Here is an 18,331-nt window from a genome sequence, read left to right on the forward strand (position 1 = left end):
AGGTGGGTTTATATCAGTGGTTTATATCAGTGAACTTACCAATGATTTGATGGGTGCTGTTCCAGATGGGCACACACAACACTGAACGGATGTGGAACCCGGAGAACTGGTCTGCCTAGAGGCAAAAGGGAAGTTTCACACACTGCCCCTTTACCCCCCCGGTGTCTGCCTCCCTCACACACAGCACACAGGATGCGGCCAGCGCAGCGAGCCACATGTCTGGGGTTACGCATACCTCCGCATCGAAGCGCGGGTCCTGGTACGCGTCGCTGATGTTGACGGGGAGGCCCGTGGAAGCCACCAGCTCGGCTATGCTGTTGTTAATCAGCCAGTCGGAGTATGAGGACTTCTCCATGCTGTCCTTAAAGCTGGAACGGCAGAGAAGGCAGGTCAATGAAAAATCAACAGACGTCAGTGGTGAACAAGCATGTAAGGCAGTTAGAAAGTGACCTGTTCACCAGGAAGCTTTGCAGTACAGAAATAACCAAAACACAGCTGAGGTGTTAAGGACGTATTTAAGGATGCTATTCGCCATTCATATTTTGTGCTTATTCAAGCATGTGCTTCAGATACACTTGAATGAGGTGCAGAGTTGATCAGTGCAGTCTGACTGCACCTCTGCCAGACCGGGTGCAAACATGTTGTTGTTTATGGTGCCCCTATTTCAACAGCGCTGCCTTTCTAATGAACCTTTGTGCATTTTAATAAGACTCTCCCAAGCCTGCTGGAGTAATGAAAGGTTAACGCTCGGATTGTTTTATCTGCCTGTGTGTAAAAAAAAAAAAAAAGGCAGGGAGCTACTATGCTCCATTTCTCTCTCTTTTGCGCGCTCTCTCCCTCTCTTTTCCTCTTTCTCTTACCCTTTTTTCCTCTCTCTCTTTCCCCTCTCTCTCTCTCTCTCTCTCACTCTTGTTCTGCATCATTCCAAGCTCTTACGCTTCTATATCACACCCTTGTGACTGTAACACCATAAATGGCACTTTGGTTCAGTAACAGACTGACTGTAAGATTTTAGTCCAGACTTGGAGATATTTCTTCCAGCTCTCTCTCTCTCTCTCTCTCTCTCTCTCTCTCTCTCACACACACACACACACACACTTGCTGTGGTTTCAGACCCACCCACACCAGCAACCACCACCCCCACCCTCTGAAGTATTCACTAAATTAAACACATAAGTTCTGACAGTCCTACAGTAGAATGGCTGTAAACTTTCAGATTCAAACTCTGGAGTTTCTTCTCGAAGCAAAGCACACATATATTTCGCATGTTGAAATTTTAGGGGACTTTTAAGGTTTAATACATTGTACATTAAATCATAAATTTTACTTGGCTGTTGTTTTCTCCATGAAGCCTAGCAAAAAAAAAAAAACCGGCTTCAGACATAACTGGATTATTTAAAACTGTGACACCCCAAAAATATGCTCGGTCCTGGCAACTGTAGTTCTGACCTTAATTCGTGCGTCACGTTTACCTTCGCACTCTGAAAATCTGCGGAATCTTTCCATATAGCCTTGTGCTGGGAAAGGCGTTTAGCATAATATGCTTTAGCCATCGGCGTGTTTGATTTGGCAGTTTGATTCTAGCATTGGCCAGGTGTTTGTAGTGCGACGAGACTGTGAGGACTGGTGCCTGGTTCCGATGACTGGCGCATCCCTGCCGTAATGACTCCACCGGCATTTAGCGGCTCAATCCAGCACATTCACAGTTAGTCATATTTACTGACGAAACTGGCATTTCTCCATACAAAAAATGGAAATGCTCTACTCCTCCATTGAGTGACAGAGTACTCTGCCGTTCTCAGCAGCACCGGTGAGTCGTTAACGGTCCAAACGTCGCTGGTTCTTGCGGCTCGTGCGCCTTTGCAGGTGGTTTAGCGCGTTGCGCGTTTGCAGCAGGACGCCGGTGGCTGGACGGGGAGCTGAGGTAAGGAGTTCGGTGGGTTAAGTGCTGAGTAGAGAGACCACGAGGATCCTGTGCAGTGCAGAAACGAGGGCGTGAGCAGAAGCTGACACCGGGGAAACCCTGAGCTCGTGGTGCATAACCACCGGAGACTCATCAATCACACCGGCGATGCGCAGTCCCCATCGACACGGCGCAACGCAACGACTTCGATAAGAAATGTTTAAAGACCTCGTAATGTCTAGCTCTAAAATGTTTATCAGCAGTGATAGTGGACTAATCAGCGGTGAACAAATCTGCACTTGCAAACGCGGCCGTCTGAATTCTGTTCCGTCATGCTTTGTTGACAAGGTTATTGTCTAAGTACTGAGACAACAGGAGAAATGCAATGTAGCATTTCTGTAACCTAGTCTACAGTAGCCGAAATCCCCCCCCCCTCTCTCTCTCTCTCTCTCTCTCCCTTTCCCTTCCTCTCTCCCTCCCTCCCCTTTTGTGATCAGACTATATTAAAAGAGTATCCAGTTACATGCAGTTAGCCATGAAGAGCAGCTCTAACAACAACACTTATGGACACCACCTGCTCATATTGCGCCTGCCGTTTTGGTGCAAATGGCTCCAGCTGAGCGGGTAATAGAGCTGGAGAGTGAGGGTAGAAGGAGGGAATGGAAGTGCTGGATGCTGCTGGGTTATGGGCACAAAGCAAACAAACATTGTACGACCCTTTGTGGGGATACTGCAGGCAGGTGTGTGTGTGTGTGTGTGTGTGTGTGTGTGTGTGTGTGTGTGTGTGTGTGCGCGTGTGTGTGTGCGCGTGTGTGTGTGCATGTGCGGGTGTGTGTGTTACCTGTTCTCTGTGTCCGCACTGCACTTTGGTGACAGCAGCTCAAAGGATTTGGTGAACTTCACGACCTGCCGTGGGCAAAGAGTTTCAGCATCTTTGAAAAGCGAACAGTGAATGTTATTAACAGACAGGAGAGGGAGAGGAGAGAGAAGACAGTAGTAGAGAGGAGAGAGAGAGAGAAGAGAGCAAACAGGAGGAGAGAGAGGAGATGATGATGACCGGAGACTCGATGTCTTCCAGAAGCTGTACAGAGCAGCGTTCACACTTGAGCAGGGTTTGAGCTCGGTGCATAATCTTTCTCACAATCTTCTCCAGGTCCGTCTGTTCCTCAAACAAGTCATTCACCACCTCCAGCAGTGCCTGCACACAAACGTGCTCACAGGTTTACCGGCGGTCAAAAGCACTCGTGCATCACTGCAACCTTAGTGGGCTGAATGGATGTAGTTTTTGCTTACACCTAGAAATCATTTGTTAAGACAGTGGATGCCACACCAAGGTCCACTGAGATCATTGCAGATCATTGCTAAAAAAGATCATTAATAAAGAAAGCATTTTTAGGTTGATTTCTACAACTGCCGTCCAACTAAATGTGTCATTAATATTATTATTTATAAACCTTCTGAAACATCTGCAATACCACAGTAGTAATAAAACTTTCATCAACAAGTTTCTCTCATCTGCGATCAACATGTAAAATGTCACAGACTCGTAACATGCCAGAGGTCTGATTTATAGCACTGAACTCCTGCAACGTGCCCATACACATACATGAACACACAACACACACTAACCCCTAATTAAAGACTGCCTAAGCATTAGAAGAGTATGTGTGCAACTGTAGATCAATACACACACACACACACACAGCGCTCTGCTGTCAGCAGTGGGCGCGGAGCTACACTGGGATTATAACGAGATGGTAGATTCGAGCCATGGTATCCCCTCATCACCCCTCGCACGCTTTGGACACCATTTCACCAGAGCGTGTGGCGTGGTCTGACTGCTCGGTGGCCTCTTACCCTGCTCCTGTCATACTCCTTCCTGGAGGCAGCGAAGAGCTGTGCGTTGGATATGGCGATGCCGCAGAAAGGCAGGTACATCTGTAACACCTGCAAAAGAGAAGGTCTTCTCAGCACTGGACACGTCAGACCTGGCAAAGGACAGGCCCCGCCCACCTCATGGGTAGGCATTATGCACTACAGAGATGAAAAGTGATCAAAAGTGAACAGGATCGTGGTCCGTGTTCATATCACATTCGTTAATTTTATGATGTATATCGGTGTTATTGAGCAAGTGTGGAATATATGTTCAGCGTGTGCGTTTTGAATAATCAATCATACCTTGCCATGGAATAACCCCTTCAATGAGGTATTGATTGAGTATTATGAAACATGGCCTTTTGCTTCAGCGGCCGCAGCTGATTCGTCGATACGGCAAACATTTCCTTTTTCTCATGTTTCTATTAGCGTACAGAGCCTTCAGCCCAGATCTGACTCTTTCACCGATTCAACCCATTTTTATGAGGTGTTCAAAAAAGTCTGCTTTGCAGGCTTCGCCTTGATAAGATGTTTTGGAGAAGGAACAAAGGAACAGAGAGCGTGAGACTTGCGCAGGAGAGGAGAAGGTAAAGAACAAAGACGAAAGACACGTGGGGGTGGGTGGGGGCAGGTGTCGGAGTGTTCGCACAAATACTGTGAGCAAAAGGTCAAAAGGACTAGAGAGCTTAGTTCACAAGCTCACGGAGTTTAACCCTCACCTTCTCCCTCCCTGTCTCTCTCTCTTTAAATATATTTCTCTCTCTCTCACACACACACATATATCCACATGCATACTATTTCATCTCTATTTAGCTTCTAAGTTTAGCCACTCTCATTCTCTCACTTAGCCTCTTTTTTAACAGCCCATTCACAAAATGCGTCAATAGTCCTCTAGTCTTTAGGAGGTCATGCACACTCACATGCACACACACACACACACACACAAATCAGTGCGTGCAAGCGGCAGGGAAAATTATAATTGCCTGTCATCATATCTACTGTGTATTTGTGTATGTGTGTGTGAGAGAAATAAGTCTATTCTTAAATCTTTAGACGGAAAAGAGCTTCTTGCCCTGACAGCATCAGAAATAAGATTAAGGTTAATAAACAGAAAGGCAGCCCACCTGAGTTGGAGGGGATATAGCACTCAAATTATTCAACATCACCCTGGGTAATGCTCAAACGAACCAATATCACCCTGGGTAATGCTCAAACGAACCAACATCGCCCTGGGTAATGCTCAAACGAACCAACATCACCCTGGGTAGTGCTCAAACGAACCAACATCACCCTGGGTAGTGCTCAAACATACCAACATCACCCTGGGTAATGCTCAAACGAACCAACATCACCCTGGGTAGTGCTCAAACATACCAACATCACCCTGGGTAGTGCTCAAATGAACCAACATCAATGTAGTTTTAAAAATTCTACGACCGTCTGCAGCAAGGCAAAAGTGTCTTTCTCTCCAAACAGTGCACTAAACAATACACAGTACATCCTAAACACTGGACACATACATCAAAGCAATGAGAGAGCAAACATGTCCTCACACTGAATTGTATTTTGCCTGGGCTGTGGATTGAAAGCTACCACAGATAAATACACAAAGGTAGCAGCGAATGAAAAAATAGTACTGAATGCTTGTCGTTTCAACCAATTTAGGAAGTTCGACCTTACTTGAAATGACCAGTGACCAAACACAAAAAACTAATTCTATCATCTTTCACCTGCTTCTCCATTCACCTTTAACAGCCATCTGCCTCATCTAACTCCACTACAGCTGCTCTGTGCTCTTACCGCACTCTGGGAATCTGGGAATTAGCGTCAGGTGATGCGCCTCTCTGTCAACGTTAGTTATGTTATGCACCCAGACCGGAGGAAACTCAGTCAAGATTTGTCCATTTATGTATGCGGAAGCTCGCCCACGATCTCAGCCTGGTCTAATCGGATTACATCCTTCCGCCCAACACCCCGGGCTGCGTCAGGAGCAAGGACTCGCACCAGGGGAAGGGCTGTGTTGACACAGGGCTAAAGGATGGGTCAATAACACAGCGAGGTGACCCCAGGCAGGGGGAGGGCTTCATTGACAGATTCCCCCAACATCATTCCCTGTCCTTTCAGCCCCGCGGTTAATGAAAGGTGGGCGTGGCTCTCCGGCACGCTCCGTGGGTTGCGGTTCGACTCGGGCTGATTTTTACAGGCACTTTATAAGGACGCCACCAGAATGTTGATGTTTGATACACATTCTTAACGTCCTGAACCTCTGAGTCCAGAGAGCAGTCAGGTTAAGCCTCGGTCTAACTTAAAAATGATTTTCATTAGTAGTTTCCTATTGACAGTATAATTTAGACCAAGGCTACACTTAATCAATGTCCAGAGAGTGAGCTCCACTTCCTCCGCCTCAGACCACGCCTCTGCCTCATTAGCCCTCTCGCAGGAACTGAGGGGTTTTCGCTGCTGAGGCCATGACCACCCAGAACAACATCAGCAAATGGCCACAATAGTGGAAACAGTCCAGATTTTTCCACTGTTCCCATGATGCATAGCCATGCAAAAAAATGAATCATGTACAAATGAGATCAGATGAGAACCACTGGCATAAGCAGAACAATACAAGCACCTTACAGTAGGCTATATCATTTCTGTAAGAACTGGCAACTTTTGTACCTATGACTGATTTTTAGATTCATCCGACCAGATTGCAGCCAAGGTGGAAACATTGTATCATGCTCTGAACATAACAGCAAAGACACAAAAAAATATTTTTTTGCATTATCCTTGATGTGTTTTCAACTCAAGCAGAGGAGAGATAGATAGAGAGAGAGAGAGAGAGAGAGAGAGAGAGAGAGAGAGAGAGAGAGAGAGAGAGATGATCATGTTCCTGCTCTGCTGTCTTTCATTGTTCTTTATAAGAGGAGCCCAGGGCCATTTTATACTGACGTTCAGACCACAAACATATGCTTGCTCCTGCTGTGGACCACCTGTCCGAGGCCAGAGGGGTAGCTCTCCCAGTCGGGCAGATACACTCCACCCACACGCCAGCACCACCCGAGAAGCAGTGCAAACACACGAGCGCAAACACGATGGGAGTGCCACACCTCTCTCCCGCACCACCCAGTCCAAGGTTGCTTCAGGCGCACTAACCACTCTTACCAACTTACTTTGTTGGTCAAACTATAGCTGTGACTATATATGTAAATGTGTCCTCAGACACTTTGAAATGCCACGTTCATCCCTGGTTTTGCCACATCGGAAAAGCATAAAGTCAAAGGAAAGTCAAACTAAAACAACCTAAAGGTTACACACCAGGCATAACGATCATCAGCAACCAAGGTGCACTGATTGGCACTAATTACTATAATCAGCACTATAGGGTCACTCTCTGGGCTGGAGGCCCAGACCACATAATTTCAACAGCTTCTTAACACTCAACCTTACGTCAACAGGAACAAGACCAATCACGCGAACACAGTAAACACTGGGAAGGAGTGCTCTCCTTGGGTTCAGGGATGTCTGACTGAAAGAGTAATACAATATAAATCAATAACTTTGCAGTTATATTGATAATTCACACTCTTCATGGTTAGTGACTCAGAAGTACACTAACAGCAGAAAGCAGATCATTTTATACACTACAGCTATTTAAACCTCAGAAAAATTAGTTATGTTGTATGTCTAGTGTATTCTGGGTTATTGTATCATATTGTGACAATTTACTAAATATACATAAAGAATTGTCTTGATCACTTAAATATTGTACTAATAAGACCATGCTATATGTAAGACGCAATTGGTTCTAAGAGCCCAATATTAACAGGCTCCTGCCTTTCTGTATTCAGGCTTCCATTACTAGTGGGTTTGGAGTCTATGGGATCTTTACACTGTTAAGTACAGAGAAAACACTTAAATTGTTGTCCAGGGTCAACCTTACTCTACAGACGTGATTGATTAGAACGGATTATATTACAAAGTACTGGAGGATTCTTTAAAACTATACGATTGTGAGACATTTAGAGTGTTTAAAAACTTTTCAGACAAAGACTGTCTTTCTCTGTCTGGAAAATACTGCTTTTTGTTCCATCATGTTCCATCAGTCTCTGACGCTGGGTAGGTTGTATTTTTCTGTAATATACTGTACAGCGTGCGTTTAGCTGCTGTGATGGATGTGTCTAGGGTACTTTTAGCCTCGTGCCTTCCAGCAGAGTCATGGCATTCAGTACTAAATAGCCGCCGAATGCCACAACCCTGCTGGGAGTGACATGCAGCATATTACACTGATCACGGGCCTCCATCAGGGGACTGCCGTAATTACATTAAAATCTGTCCTTGTAAGCATTTACTTGAATGTACCTGGGCTCATTACTTAAAATTCTGCTTATTGCAAGAAGTCGTTGGAAGGATGTTTTATAAGTAAATTAAAATAGTATAAAGTAAAATAGTAAAAGTGCATCTCCATTTGAGCTATAAACAGGTCATAGCTATTTGGTTACAAAAGGTGAAGACATATTAAGCAGAACTGCACTTCTCAAACCAACCTGTACTATCCCGTTAATCCAGGCTAATCCAGGTTAATCCAGAATACGATCATGTTCGAATTCAGTGCTAAAACATTCACAGTTCCATTCACACCTGCCCTCTGACCCTGAAGGGAATTCAGAGTCTGACCCTCTGACCCTGAAATCTGATTCAGAGTGGCATGGCGCAACCCAGGCTGGGGTATCACTCGCCAGCCTAGCTGCATGCACACCATGGCTCTCCAGGTGAGCATGAACATGACAAACGTGTAGACCCCCCCCCCCCCCCCCCCACGAGGCACGGCGGGCCCCTCCGGCCACGTGTAGCCACACCCCCGAGGTAGGGCGGGCCCCTCTGGCCACTCCCAACCTTTCATCTGTGTTAACTGCTTTCACATGTGTAGTGTGGCTACAGTTTAGTGAGCAAGTGAAGCCTTACGCTCGCTATATGAATTGAAGGAAAGAACACTTCTCACGTGTCTGAGTCATCCACGGGGGTGGGGACACGCATAGATTTGGTGACGTGACACCACTCAACACGTTGTGTCCACAGTGAAATTTCGGAAGGCTTTAAAATTGTCCATATGGAACAAAAGCTGCATTCTTTGTTTTAGTTCTGTCTTCTGTTCACACTCACACTCTTTCTCTGCCTCTCTCTTTAGTTATCTATTCTTAACTCATCTCTCTCTCTCTCTCTCTCTTATTTTTATTTATCTCTCAGTTAGATTGAATCCCATTAATAATTAAGTCGTGAGCCAGGTGACCATTAAACTGCTGTTAGTGTTAATACACAGTGAGCCGCATGCAAAAACACAGACGCACGCCGCTGCATCACGAAACTACCTCCAACACACACACACAAACACACACACACACAAACACACACAGATATGGCCTGGATTACACTCTACTACACGGAAAAACTGTTGTTTGTCATTTCTAATGCTTGGAATTGTTTCTGTTCTATTCTTTATGAGCTGGTTGAGGCTGATCTCCGTGCTCACATGTTCAGGATGATAACTGTAGGTATTTAGGCAAATGTCTGCGTGCTTGTCCCCGTCTACCTCATCTACACATCCATTCAACACTTAAACACTGTAGCATTTACGTGCATCTCCCTAGGTACATTCAATTATATAAGTCTGTGTGTGTGTGTGTGTTTCCTAGCCCAATAAGTGTAAGGGCTTGTATGTGTGTCTCTGTGTGTCAGTGATGGTGTTAGCCTGTGCTGGGGATTAAACGACCTACTGTGCCAAATAATAGAAGTGCTCATTAAACTTTTGCAAGCTCTGACAAGATGATCAGTGCCATGCTACACACACACACACACACACACACACACACACACACACACACACACACACACACAAGCATACTTGTGTCTTTTATTCTTAACTTTAAGGTTCTGGAGACCCTCACTGTCTGACTTGCCAGTTATGTAGCCAGTCACTTTTAGCTAATACATTTACTAGCTGAATGCTGTTTCCTGACTGAGCTAACAACGCTAATGGTCTTCGTCCCTGTTCGCAGCATCAAAGCTCTCACTGCGCTGGGCTCAGAGCTTCACTACGACCCCCTCAATGCCTGGGGTGAAACAGCAGCAGCGGCCTCAGGAAGCGGAGTTCACATTAGAGCGTGTCCTCTTGAGTCGAAGACGAAGCCATTTTCCAGCTGTCCTGCTGGAAAGTCCGGGCCTTTAAGCTGATGGTTAGCACTTACCGCTCCTCTGATACCCTGCCTTTGCAGTCTCTCAAACCCAGACTCTACAAACTTCCACTCATCTCCTCCTCTGTCTGTCGCTGCCTCTGCCGCCTCTCACTCGGCTCACGCCGCCAACAGTGACAATACCGCCATGTTTCATTTCACAATTTTGATACTCGATACTCAGAGTTCTTGCACTGATGTTTCATTTATTCATCCGTGTGTTTATTTGACTTCTCTTGTGTATTTTAACCGCATGCCCTCGTTCAGCCAATACGGATGCGGTACCTTCGTAATATTGTCATTCATCGTGATATATCAAATTGTGACACATATATGGCGATGAGTATTGTATGTGTGAGATCGGTGGACGCACCCGGGCCTATTCTCAAGCGTCGCCTTGCCTGCCCACTCTCCACATCTCCTCCCTTCTGCCGCCTTCCCTGCCTCACTTTCTCAGCTCCCGCTCTGCTCCTGAGAGCTCGCCCCTCCATGTTCGCTCTCTCCTCCTCCCTCCAAAAAAGCCTCGCTCTTTCTCTTCCTCCTCCTCCCTCCTCTTCCTCTCTCACCTTGCTCTCAGCGAATAATCCTGGGTGGCAATTAGGGACTATACAACAAGGTTTCTGTAAGTGATGGTGTGAGATATTGATTGTGTGTGTGTGTGTGTGTGTGTGTGTGTGTGTGTGTGTGTGTGTGTGTGTGTGTGTGTGTGTGTGTGTGTGTGTGTGTGTGTGTGTGTGTGTGAGGGAGAGAGAGAGAGTGAGAGAGAGAGAGAGATAGACAGATATAGGAAAATAAAATAATAAGGAGAACAAACCAGAAAGTATGCAATAGCCCGATCTTTACTGTTTGCAACATGTGATCAGTGTTGCAACTATACACATGTAAACTGGATAAAGTAAAATATGAGTAAATATTGCATGGAAATTCAATAAAGTGCGGATCACTAGTTCTACTCTTCCTTTCTTGGCCTCTGCCTACCACCCCCCCCCCCCACCCCCCCCAGATAAATCTGTCTAGTTCAGCATCTTTGGTCTAGTTAGAAATACAACCCTTGTCCTTTCAGAGTGCCTACAGTACAATTAATATCTAATTACCTCACAGGTCTTAATGCAGCAACAACAGCAGGGTGCTGGGCTTCTGCTTACCGTTGCCTGAAGTGTCTGTTTGATTTAATGCATTCAATAGCTGGTATTGGCCTGGGCTAAAAGATGTTGTCTTGCTCCCGGGGAGACACAGAGCAAGAGGATCTGCAGTAACTAGGTAGGGCTGTAAATCATACTAATCCTCCTTAGACCTGAAATGTACCCAAAATCATAATAAACCTTTATGAGACCAACTCGTCTTTCCTGTAGCTTCCTCTCATCTTCTTGAAGAAAGGCTCCACTAAATGGACAAGGCAAATTCATCTCTGGTATTTTAAGTCAGTTCCACTATTTTAATAACTGTAATTTCATATTTAACAGGGTATTGTATTTTTGTTGTTGACTGATTGATTGATTATTTACCATCATTACTATTTGTCTTTTGAAGATCTTCCCAGACAGTCTAATTTAGCCAACCCTGCGGCCTCATAACTACAGGCATGTCCTGAGGGATTACTTCATTGGCACCTGTTTTGACTAATGTTGGTACTGCTATAAGCACAGTTCTGTAACCCAGCCGAATTATATCCAACTTATATCCAATATCCTGGATTGGATTAAAATACGTAATATAAAGTTAGAATTAAAATTAAATACTTTAATAGACCAAAAAATCTAGTTTAAACAGGATTTCTGCATTTGTCTGGCCTTTTCACATTTAAGGTGGAAACGTTTAAGAATGTTTTAGCATGATTTCTATTTACATTTCCATTTAGATCTACAACAATGTTTCAGAGTACACTTTAAGCCTTTTTCAAACTATAAACCACTCTGAAATAAAGAATCCAACAACTAGGCTTCAACTGTGTTCAAAATAGCAGCCTTAAGCTGTCACTGTCTCCAGTCAAAACAAGCACCTCTGTGCTGTAGCGTCTGTGATCATTAGAGCAACCTCTCTTCTAGCCGCACTCCTGTCAGAGCAACATGTGTACACACACCACAGCGCGCGCTTTTACACACCGCGCTCAGAGAGGACTCTGACATCTGCATGAAAAGGCAGTCTCTCCACGCACTAACCACACCTCCTATACTTATTCAAAGGCTGATTGTGGCTGATTGTGAGTGTGGGTCCGATTTTCTCCATTGTAATGAAAGGGTTGCAGGTGGGGTTCCAAGATGCTGCGGGTTCATTGTTTCAAAGGTAAATCATACGGAAAGCAATTAGCCTGGCCCACACATGTTAACTCTCAGCACATGACACATTGCACGAGCAGTCACCCTTTCCTAAAACATTTTAGCAGCAGTGAGGATGAAGCCATGGCCTTCTGCCCTGGGGGCGAGAAAAGTGCTGTCCTGTTCGATGAAACCAGAGCTGACGCTGATGCGCACCAACCTGCATTTTTTATAGCACCAAATGACTGTGACAGCTTTCAAGCTAAGTGTGTTTAGCATTGACAGTCCTGTATACTCTGCCCGTGAAAGATGTGTGGATGGCTACACCCAACACAGGACATAACGCCACGGCATCGTCCCTGGCTGGCTGGGCCCATCGCTTTTATGTCACATTTCGAGACAAACGTCCAAGTGGCAAAGACACAGTGATAACCCAAGCTGCTTGGACCATGTTATCCAGTTAAACAATGATAATGTACATCACATTTTAAATGAATAGCTTAAACCACTGCTGTTGGTTTATAGCTATATAAGAGATATGCACACAAACCTGCAGTTTTAGCGAAATTGTGTGTGGAGTTCTCTCAATCTGGGGCGAGAGACATTACCTTCTCATCATCCTCAGTGAAAAGGGCTCCGTTGGGACTCTTGTTGATGGCCTGTGCGACTCCTATGATGGCCCCGTCACTGTTCCGGATGGGCATGCAAAGCAGGGACTTGGTCTTATAGCCTGTCAACTTGTCTATCTCGTCGCTGAAACGGTGGTCCTATGAATGGGGTGGGGGGGGGGGGGGGGACACATATCATGGCATGTTACTACACCGCAGCACACACGCCCCATTGTGTCTGACTTGGGCATCATTTCATTAGTGGTGCTTTCACACACCACATGACAGCACTTGGAGTATTGGCCCAGAAGCGATCCGGATAATGTTGATCATAAGGTCTAATGTTGAGCATAAGATTTAAAATATAAAGATGATGGTCCTGATTTTATATAAAATATCCTTTGGAATGATTTTAAAGACTCCTTAAAATTTGTACGCCTCACACTGTGTGTGAAGCAATTCATGCTAAAGTTCAGTTTGGCTTAGGGGATTTGTGTGCTGCTAAATCATTCCAAAGTAACAGAGGGTCTAAATTCCATAAACATTTTCATGTTTACGGATGTGAGTGATTGGTGTTATTCAGTTATTTGACGTTATTGTTACTCTATTTCTCAACTTATCTATAGGCTATAGATCACAGTTCCATTGATTCATTTGTAAGAACAGATGTTTCATTGTTAAAGTTCTTTGAAAGACTCTAAACATTGAAAATAAATAATGTTTTCTGACTGTGAGACTGTGTTGATGTTTCTTCTGAACATCAATTGCATGTTTTGTACGCGTATTTATTCGCATTTGCTTCAACAGCTATTTTAAACACCAAGTCAGTAATGACTCTTAATACGTTCAAAATTATTTCATTTAGGACGTCTGTAAACTATTGATGCACGTTTGGAAATAGACTTAGAATTGCAGTGCACGGGACATACACTAAAAAAGAGTGCAATTTTTAGACCCGGGGGTAGCTAATCAATTCAGTGATCAATACTGCCCACCTCGATTGGTTTCGGAGAGATAATGAATGATCAGCCTTAGGAAACAGTAAACGACTAAAATTAAAAGCTTTGCATTATTGCCAATCAAAGTGGAATTTGACAGGCCGGTGTGAGAACTTCAGACTTCTTTCTCCAAGCTGCGCTCTTTCGCACCTGATACGCGTCGGGGATGTTAACGGTCTCTCCGTGTTCAGCAACATAACCTATTATTCCTTTCCCCCAAGGCACCTGGACTTCATCGGAGTTGCTGAGAGATGGCAAAATTGCGGTTCCGGCGTGAACATCGAAGAATTTGGAAACTAGGGTCTTTTTATTCGCTGTTCCCTCCACCAAGAACAAGGAGCAGCGATCAGCATCGACCATGATGCACACAAATACTAGAATCTTGTAGCTCAGGCTCGTTAAATCCAAGTCGTTGGAAATGTCTTTGACCAATTCCAGGAAGAACTCCCGTTCGTTGTGCTCCTTGAGGTAATATTTAAAGTCGACGGCGGTGGATGGGTACTGTGGGATGTTGACGCGGGACTCGAGTAGCGCTGAAAGGATGTGCGCCGTCGTTGGGGGCAACGAGCTGGCCTTCCTCAGCAACGCGCGTCTCCTCATGCTGCTCAGCGGCTCCTGAGCCCTGGAGTTCACCTGCTCGTCATAAGTCCTGTTGGCATTGATGGCTTTAGATCTGGCGAAAGTTTTGCGCAGTTCTTTCTGCGATGCCCGTCTTTGCAGACCATCGCCTTTACTCGCCCAGCTGTCCTTACAAACGTTAGACTTCTCCGGCTCTGCGGTGTAATTCACAGGATTTTTACCTGCTTGGTGGCTTTTGAGCCATTTCTCGACCATGCTGTGTTTCCCTTTTCTATTTAGATAGTCCTCAAATAATTCAGGGTGGTTATCGAGAAAAGTTTCAACATCAGAAAATACCATATTAGACACTGCCATGTTTACGGTCCTCAATGAACAAAAATAAAACGACTGATTGTGGATTGTAGGAATCTCCAGTGCTATAGGTTAATCAAAGTAAGAAATGTTGCTGAGATGCCCATAAACTTCAAACGGTCCGTTTTCGGTGAGAAGTAGCTAATGTAACCCCACGGAACTTCAGCGCTCGGTTTGGTCAAAATCGCTCTTGTACGAAATCCATGTTCACTTCTTTCCCCCAAACAGCTACACACAGTGTCAAACACTCCGCTGGCTCCTTCCCGATGCCATGATATTTGACCGGACGTAACGGAGAGTAAATTCTCTCACGGAACTTCAGGTTGCTCCACATTTTTAAGGAGCGCCGCGCCGCATCGGTAACGGCGACGAACGGACGAGCTGCGAGCTGCGTCTCGTAGGTTCACCGGTGACGTTGGATGGATGTCTCCCCCCTTTACGTCCCACCCCGTCATGTTCGCGCAGCCTCTTCCCTTTTTAATGCCGCGAAAATGCCCTCAGAGCAATGATACGATCAGAAGAACGTTTTTCTTCTACATGCTCCATATAAGGACCGTATGGCAATCGTTTTTTTTTGTAAAGCGATGCAACCTGACATAATCAGTAACATCTAGCTCTTCTTCACGTGTGTTTCTCCGTATTATGCACTAACATTTCTCAGAGCTAAATCTAGGACTACGTTTTGTTAAAAACCATGGCCATATTTAAGACAGAGCAAATGTATGATATTCAGCAACTAGGTTAACTGCTTCATTGATGGATATATTAGATTTTATGGCTTTCCTTCAGTGTGAGCAATAAAATGGTCCTTATATTACTGTAAATAAATAAATAAAAGGGTGTTGACAAACGTTGGGAAACCCCTCTGACTGAACATTTGCAAATATTACAAATAGATGATCTTCGTTTAGTATGCTATATGACAGTGTCAAGGACTGGCGACATCTAGTGGTAATGGCAGATATTGAAGTTTTGTCCATAATGTAAATATATATATATATATTTGAATCAAGTGTATTTACTTACATCTAAATGCAGAACTTTATATATAGAACTTACGTTGTAACAGAAAATGCTCCTTCAAAACACACATTGAGGTGTCAATTAATTTACGTGACAGCATCCTGTTTCACTCAAAAACAGAAGTGTGAACTTATGACCTAAGTGTAAAGATGGCAAAACAGTTTTGTTCTGAAGTATCATTTTATGCATTTGAAGAATTTTGTAGTATGTGCTCTGGCAGGAAACCTGCAATGAAAACTTTCACTGATTTTAATATGGCATCTAAGAGGCAGATGGCCTTCATGTAGGCCACTGGATTCTTGCAGTTATTCTTTTTAAAAATATAATCTTTCTTCCTGGAATGTATTCCTTCGGGCTTTACAAGTAAACCATACAAATCTCTTTGTCCCAGTGATACCTGAGCATCAGCAGGATTACATAAATCTAGCGCATGACTACAGCCAGCAAAAATGATGACATTTCTTCAACCCCCTTGTCTTATAATGTCACAATGTGTTACCTTTGGATTTATTGTCTTCTGTGAGAAGTCTTCCCTGAGCCTCTCTTACAAGCAAAGAGACCTCACAGGTTGGATTCCTCTGTGTGGCATCCTCTGTAAACAGCACCAATTCTCCACTGCAATAACAGTTGACAACATAGCACCTATGGCAGATGTGTATCAGCCCATACAAATGTGATTTTTTTATGATAAATGTTGTTTCCCACAGCAAAAAAAAAAAAATCTTAGACTGTCTCAAACCAACTTTGTAACTGAAAATTGTACAAGTTTAAATCTGCTTTGACCTTTCAGAGCTAACCTTTTCTGAACAGATTATGAGTTTTTGAATCCTTATGAATCATACATCATTGTGTGAAGGGGAACAAACTACTGTTTATTAAGTAGGGGATGAGTGCTGGACAACAACTGGTTATTATGAAATCTGATGTCTTGGGGGAAGATGCTTCAATGGTTTTAATACAGAACCACATTAAACCTTTCACTGCTGAATGGTTATAACCACTACTTATAATGGCTGAGAGAAGAAGATATGGAAGGTGTAGGCAACAGTGATCCCTAAAGGTAACTAGAACACTAGGGGTTGTAATCCCCAAACTGGGATATCCCAGGAACAACATCTGATATCTCCATCCAGAAGAGTGCAGTCCTGGAAACAGCTAAGGAAAAAAAGACCAGCTGGGACAGCAAAACACACACACACACACACACACACACACACACACACACACACACACACACACACACACACACACACACACACACACACAGAGGATTTTGTTCTTTGCTTTGTTTGATGAGGAAATCTATTAGTTTTGCTATCTCACAAATTATAAGGAATCTGATGGATATTAGTCTGTGTGCACACTTGCAAAGTGTTCCTCTGTATCTGTTCCTCTGTCTAAAAAAGAAAAGAAAACATGCTTTATCATCATGCATGGCACATACTCTTTAAATTGTTTTGAACATGTATACATCAGTCAAAAGCACTGGATTGGCCCTACTGGGTATGAACCAGCTTTGTATTTGAGAGGAAGTGTATATTTCAGTGGTCCAACAAAGTTACACTCTTGAGATTCTTCAGATACTTGCTTAAATATGAGTATGTTTGCCAAACCATTATGTTACTCCATGTCTTTGCAGATGAAACACCACTGTGTTTAAATGTTTTTGCTTATTATGCTTGCTGCTTTAATTCCTAACAGCAAAATGTAAATTCAAATCCAAACTAATTTTCAAATATCATCATGGCTTTTAACACGAATGACAGTGACGTGTTAATGCCAGTGTTGGGAACGTTACTTTAAAAAAGTAATTAGTTATAGTTACTCACTACTTGTTCAAAAAAGTAACTGAGTTAGTAACTGAATTACTCTATAATAAAAGTATCTCGTTACCAGAGAAAGTAACTATTTGCGTTACAGTAAAAAAAAAGTTATACGCCGATGAATAAGGATTTTCTTTGAAAAAGCAGTTTTCACAGTCAGTTGAAATGAGTAGATCAGAAAGGTGTTTAACTTTTGATATTTATTATACATCCACAGACCAGTGCACGATAAAATCCTTTAAAATCCCAAATCTTTGTAAAAAAAAAAAAAAGGCAAAAGTAAACAGTTACACTATATAAAGTGCATTTACATCTATGAAATTTAATTAAATTCTCTCAACCTGAGACAACTGGTTTGTTCACAACAGAAGTAAACTTAACAATAAAACCTCTATCCTTAATTAAATAAATCAAATACCCAGTCTGGTAGACATTCAGGAACTTCAAGTATTTTCTTAAATAATGTTTATATCGCCACCTTGAAAATGCAAATTTTTCTTCGGCTTGCTCCTGACTCGCCATTTCAGCCTCTTCTCCGTTTGTGTCGCCTGTCTCTCAGTGTCACTGGCGTGCTTCGGCGCGCGTGTAAAAACACTGGCTCTGATTCACTTACTGACTTGTTAAGTTAAACAGGTGTTACAGCGAGAACTGTGACCTATCGAGATCTGTTACTCCTCACTTGCCTGGAGAGCGGT

General features: G+C 43.8%; 1 protein-coding gene across 2 annotated transcripts in view; it reads right to left on the reverse strand.

Moving 5' to 3' along the window:
- Positions 1-15,234, reverse strand: part of pde11a (phosphodiesterase 11a) — a 39,086-nt gene extending 23,852 nt beyond the window's left edge. The window contains exons 1-7 of one of the 2 annotated variants that reach the window (XM_077002860.1): positions 14,011-15,234; positions 12,863-13,021; positions 3,761-3,850; positions 2,961-3,101; positions 2,745-2,809; positions 236-368; positions 40-115 (exon numbers count right to left, since the gene is read on the reverse strand). In XM_077002860.1, coding sequence (XP_076858975.1) covers positions 40-115; positions 236-368; positions 2,745-2,809; positions 2,961-3,101; positions 3,761-3,850; positions 12,863-13,021; positions 14,011-14,793 — 1,447 coding nt within the window. In that variant the 5' untranslated portion in view covers positions 14,794-15,234. The remainder of the gene's footprint in view (positions 1-39; positions 116-235; positions 369-2,744; positions 2,810-2,960; positions 3,102-3,760; positions 3,851-12,862; positions 13,022-14,010) is intronic. The other variant, XM_077002859.1, reaches the window with a different exon arrangement.
- Between the last annotated feature and the right edge of the window lie 3,097 nt (positions 15,235-18,331).

Source organism: Brachyhypopomus gauderio, chromosome 4 (assembly GCF_052324685.1).
Source record: "Brachyhypopomus gauderio isolate BG-103 chromosome 4, BGAUD_0.2, whole genome shotgun sequence".
Lineage (NCBI taxonomy): Eukaryota > Metazoa > Chordata > Actinopteri > Gymnotiformes > Hypopomidae > Brachyhypopomus > Brachyhypopomus gauderio.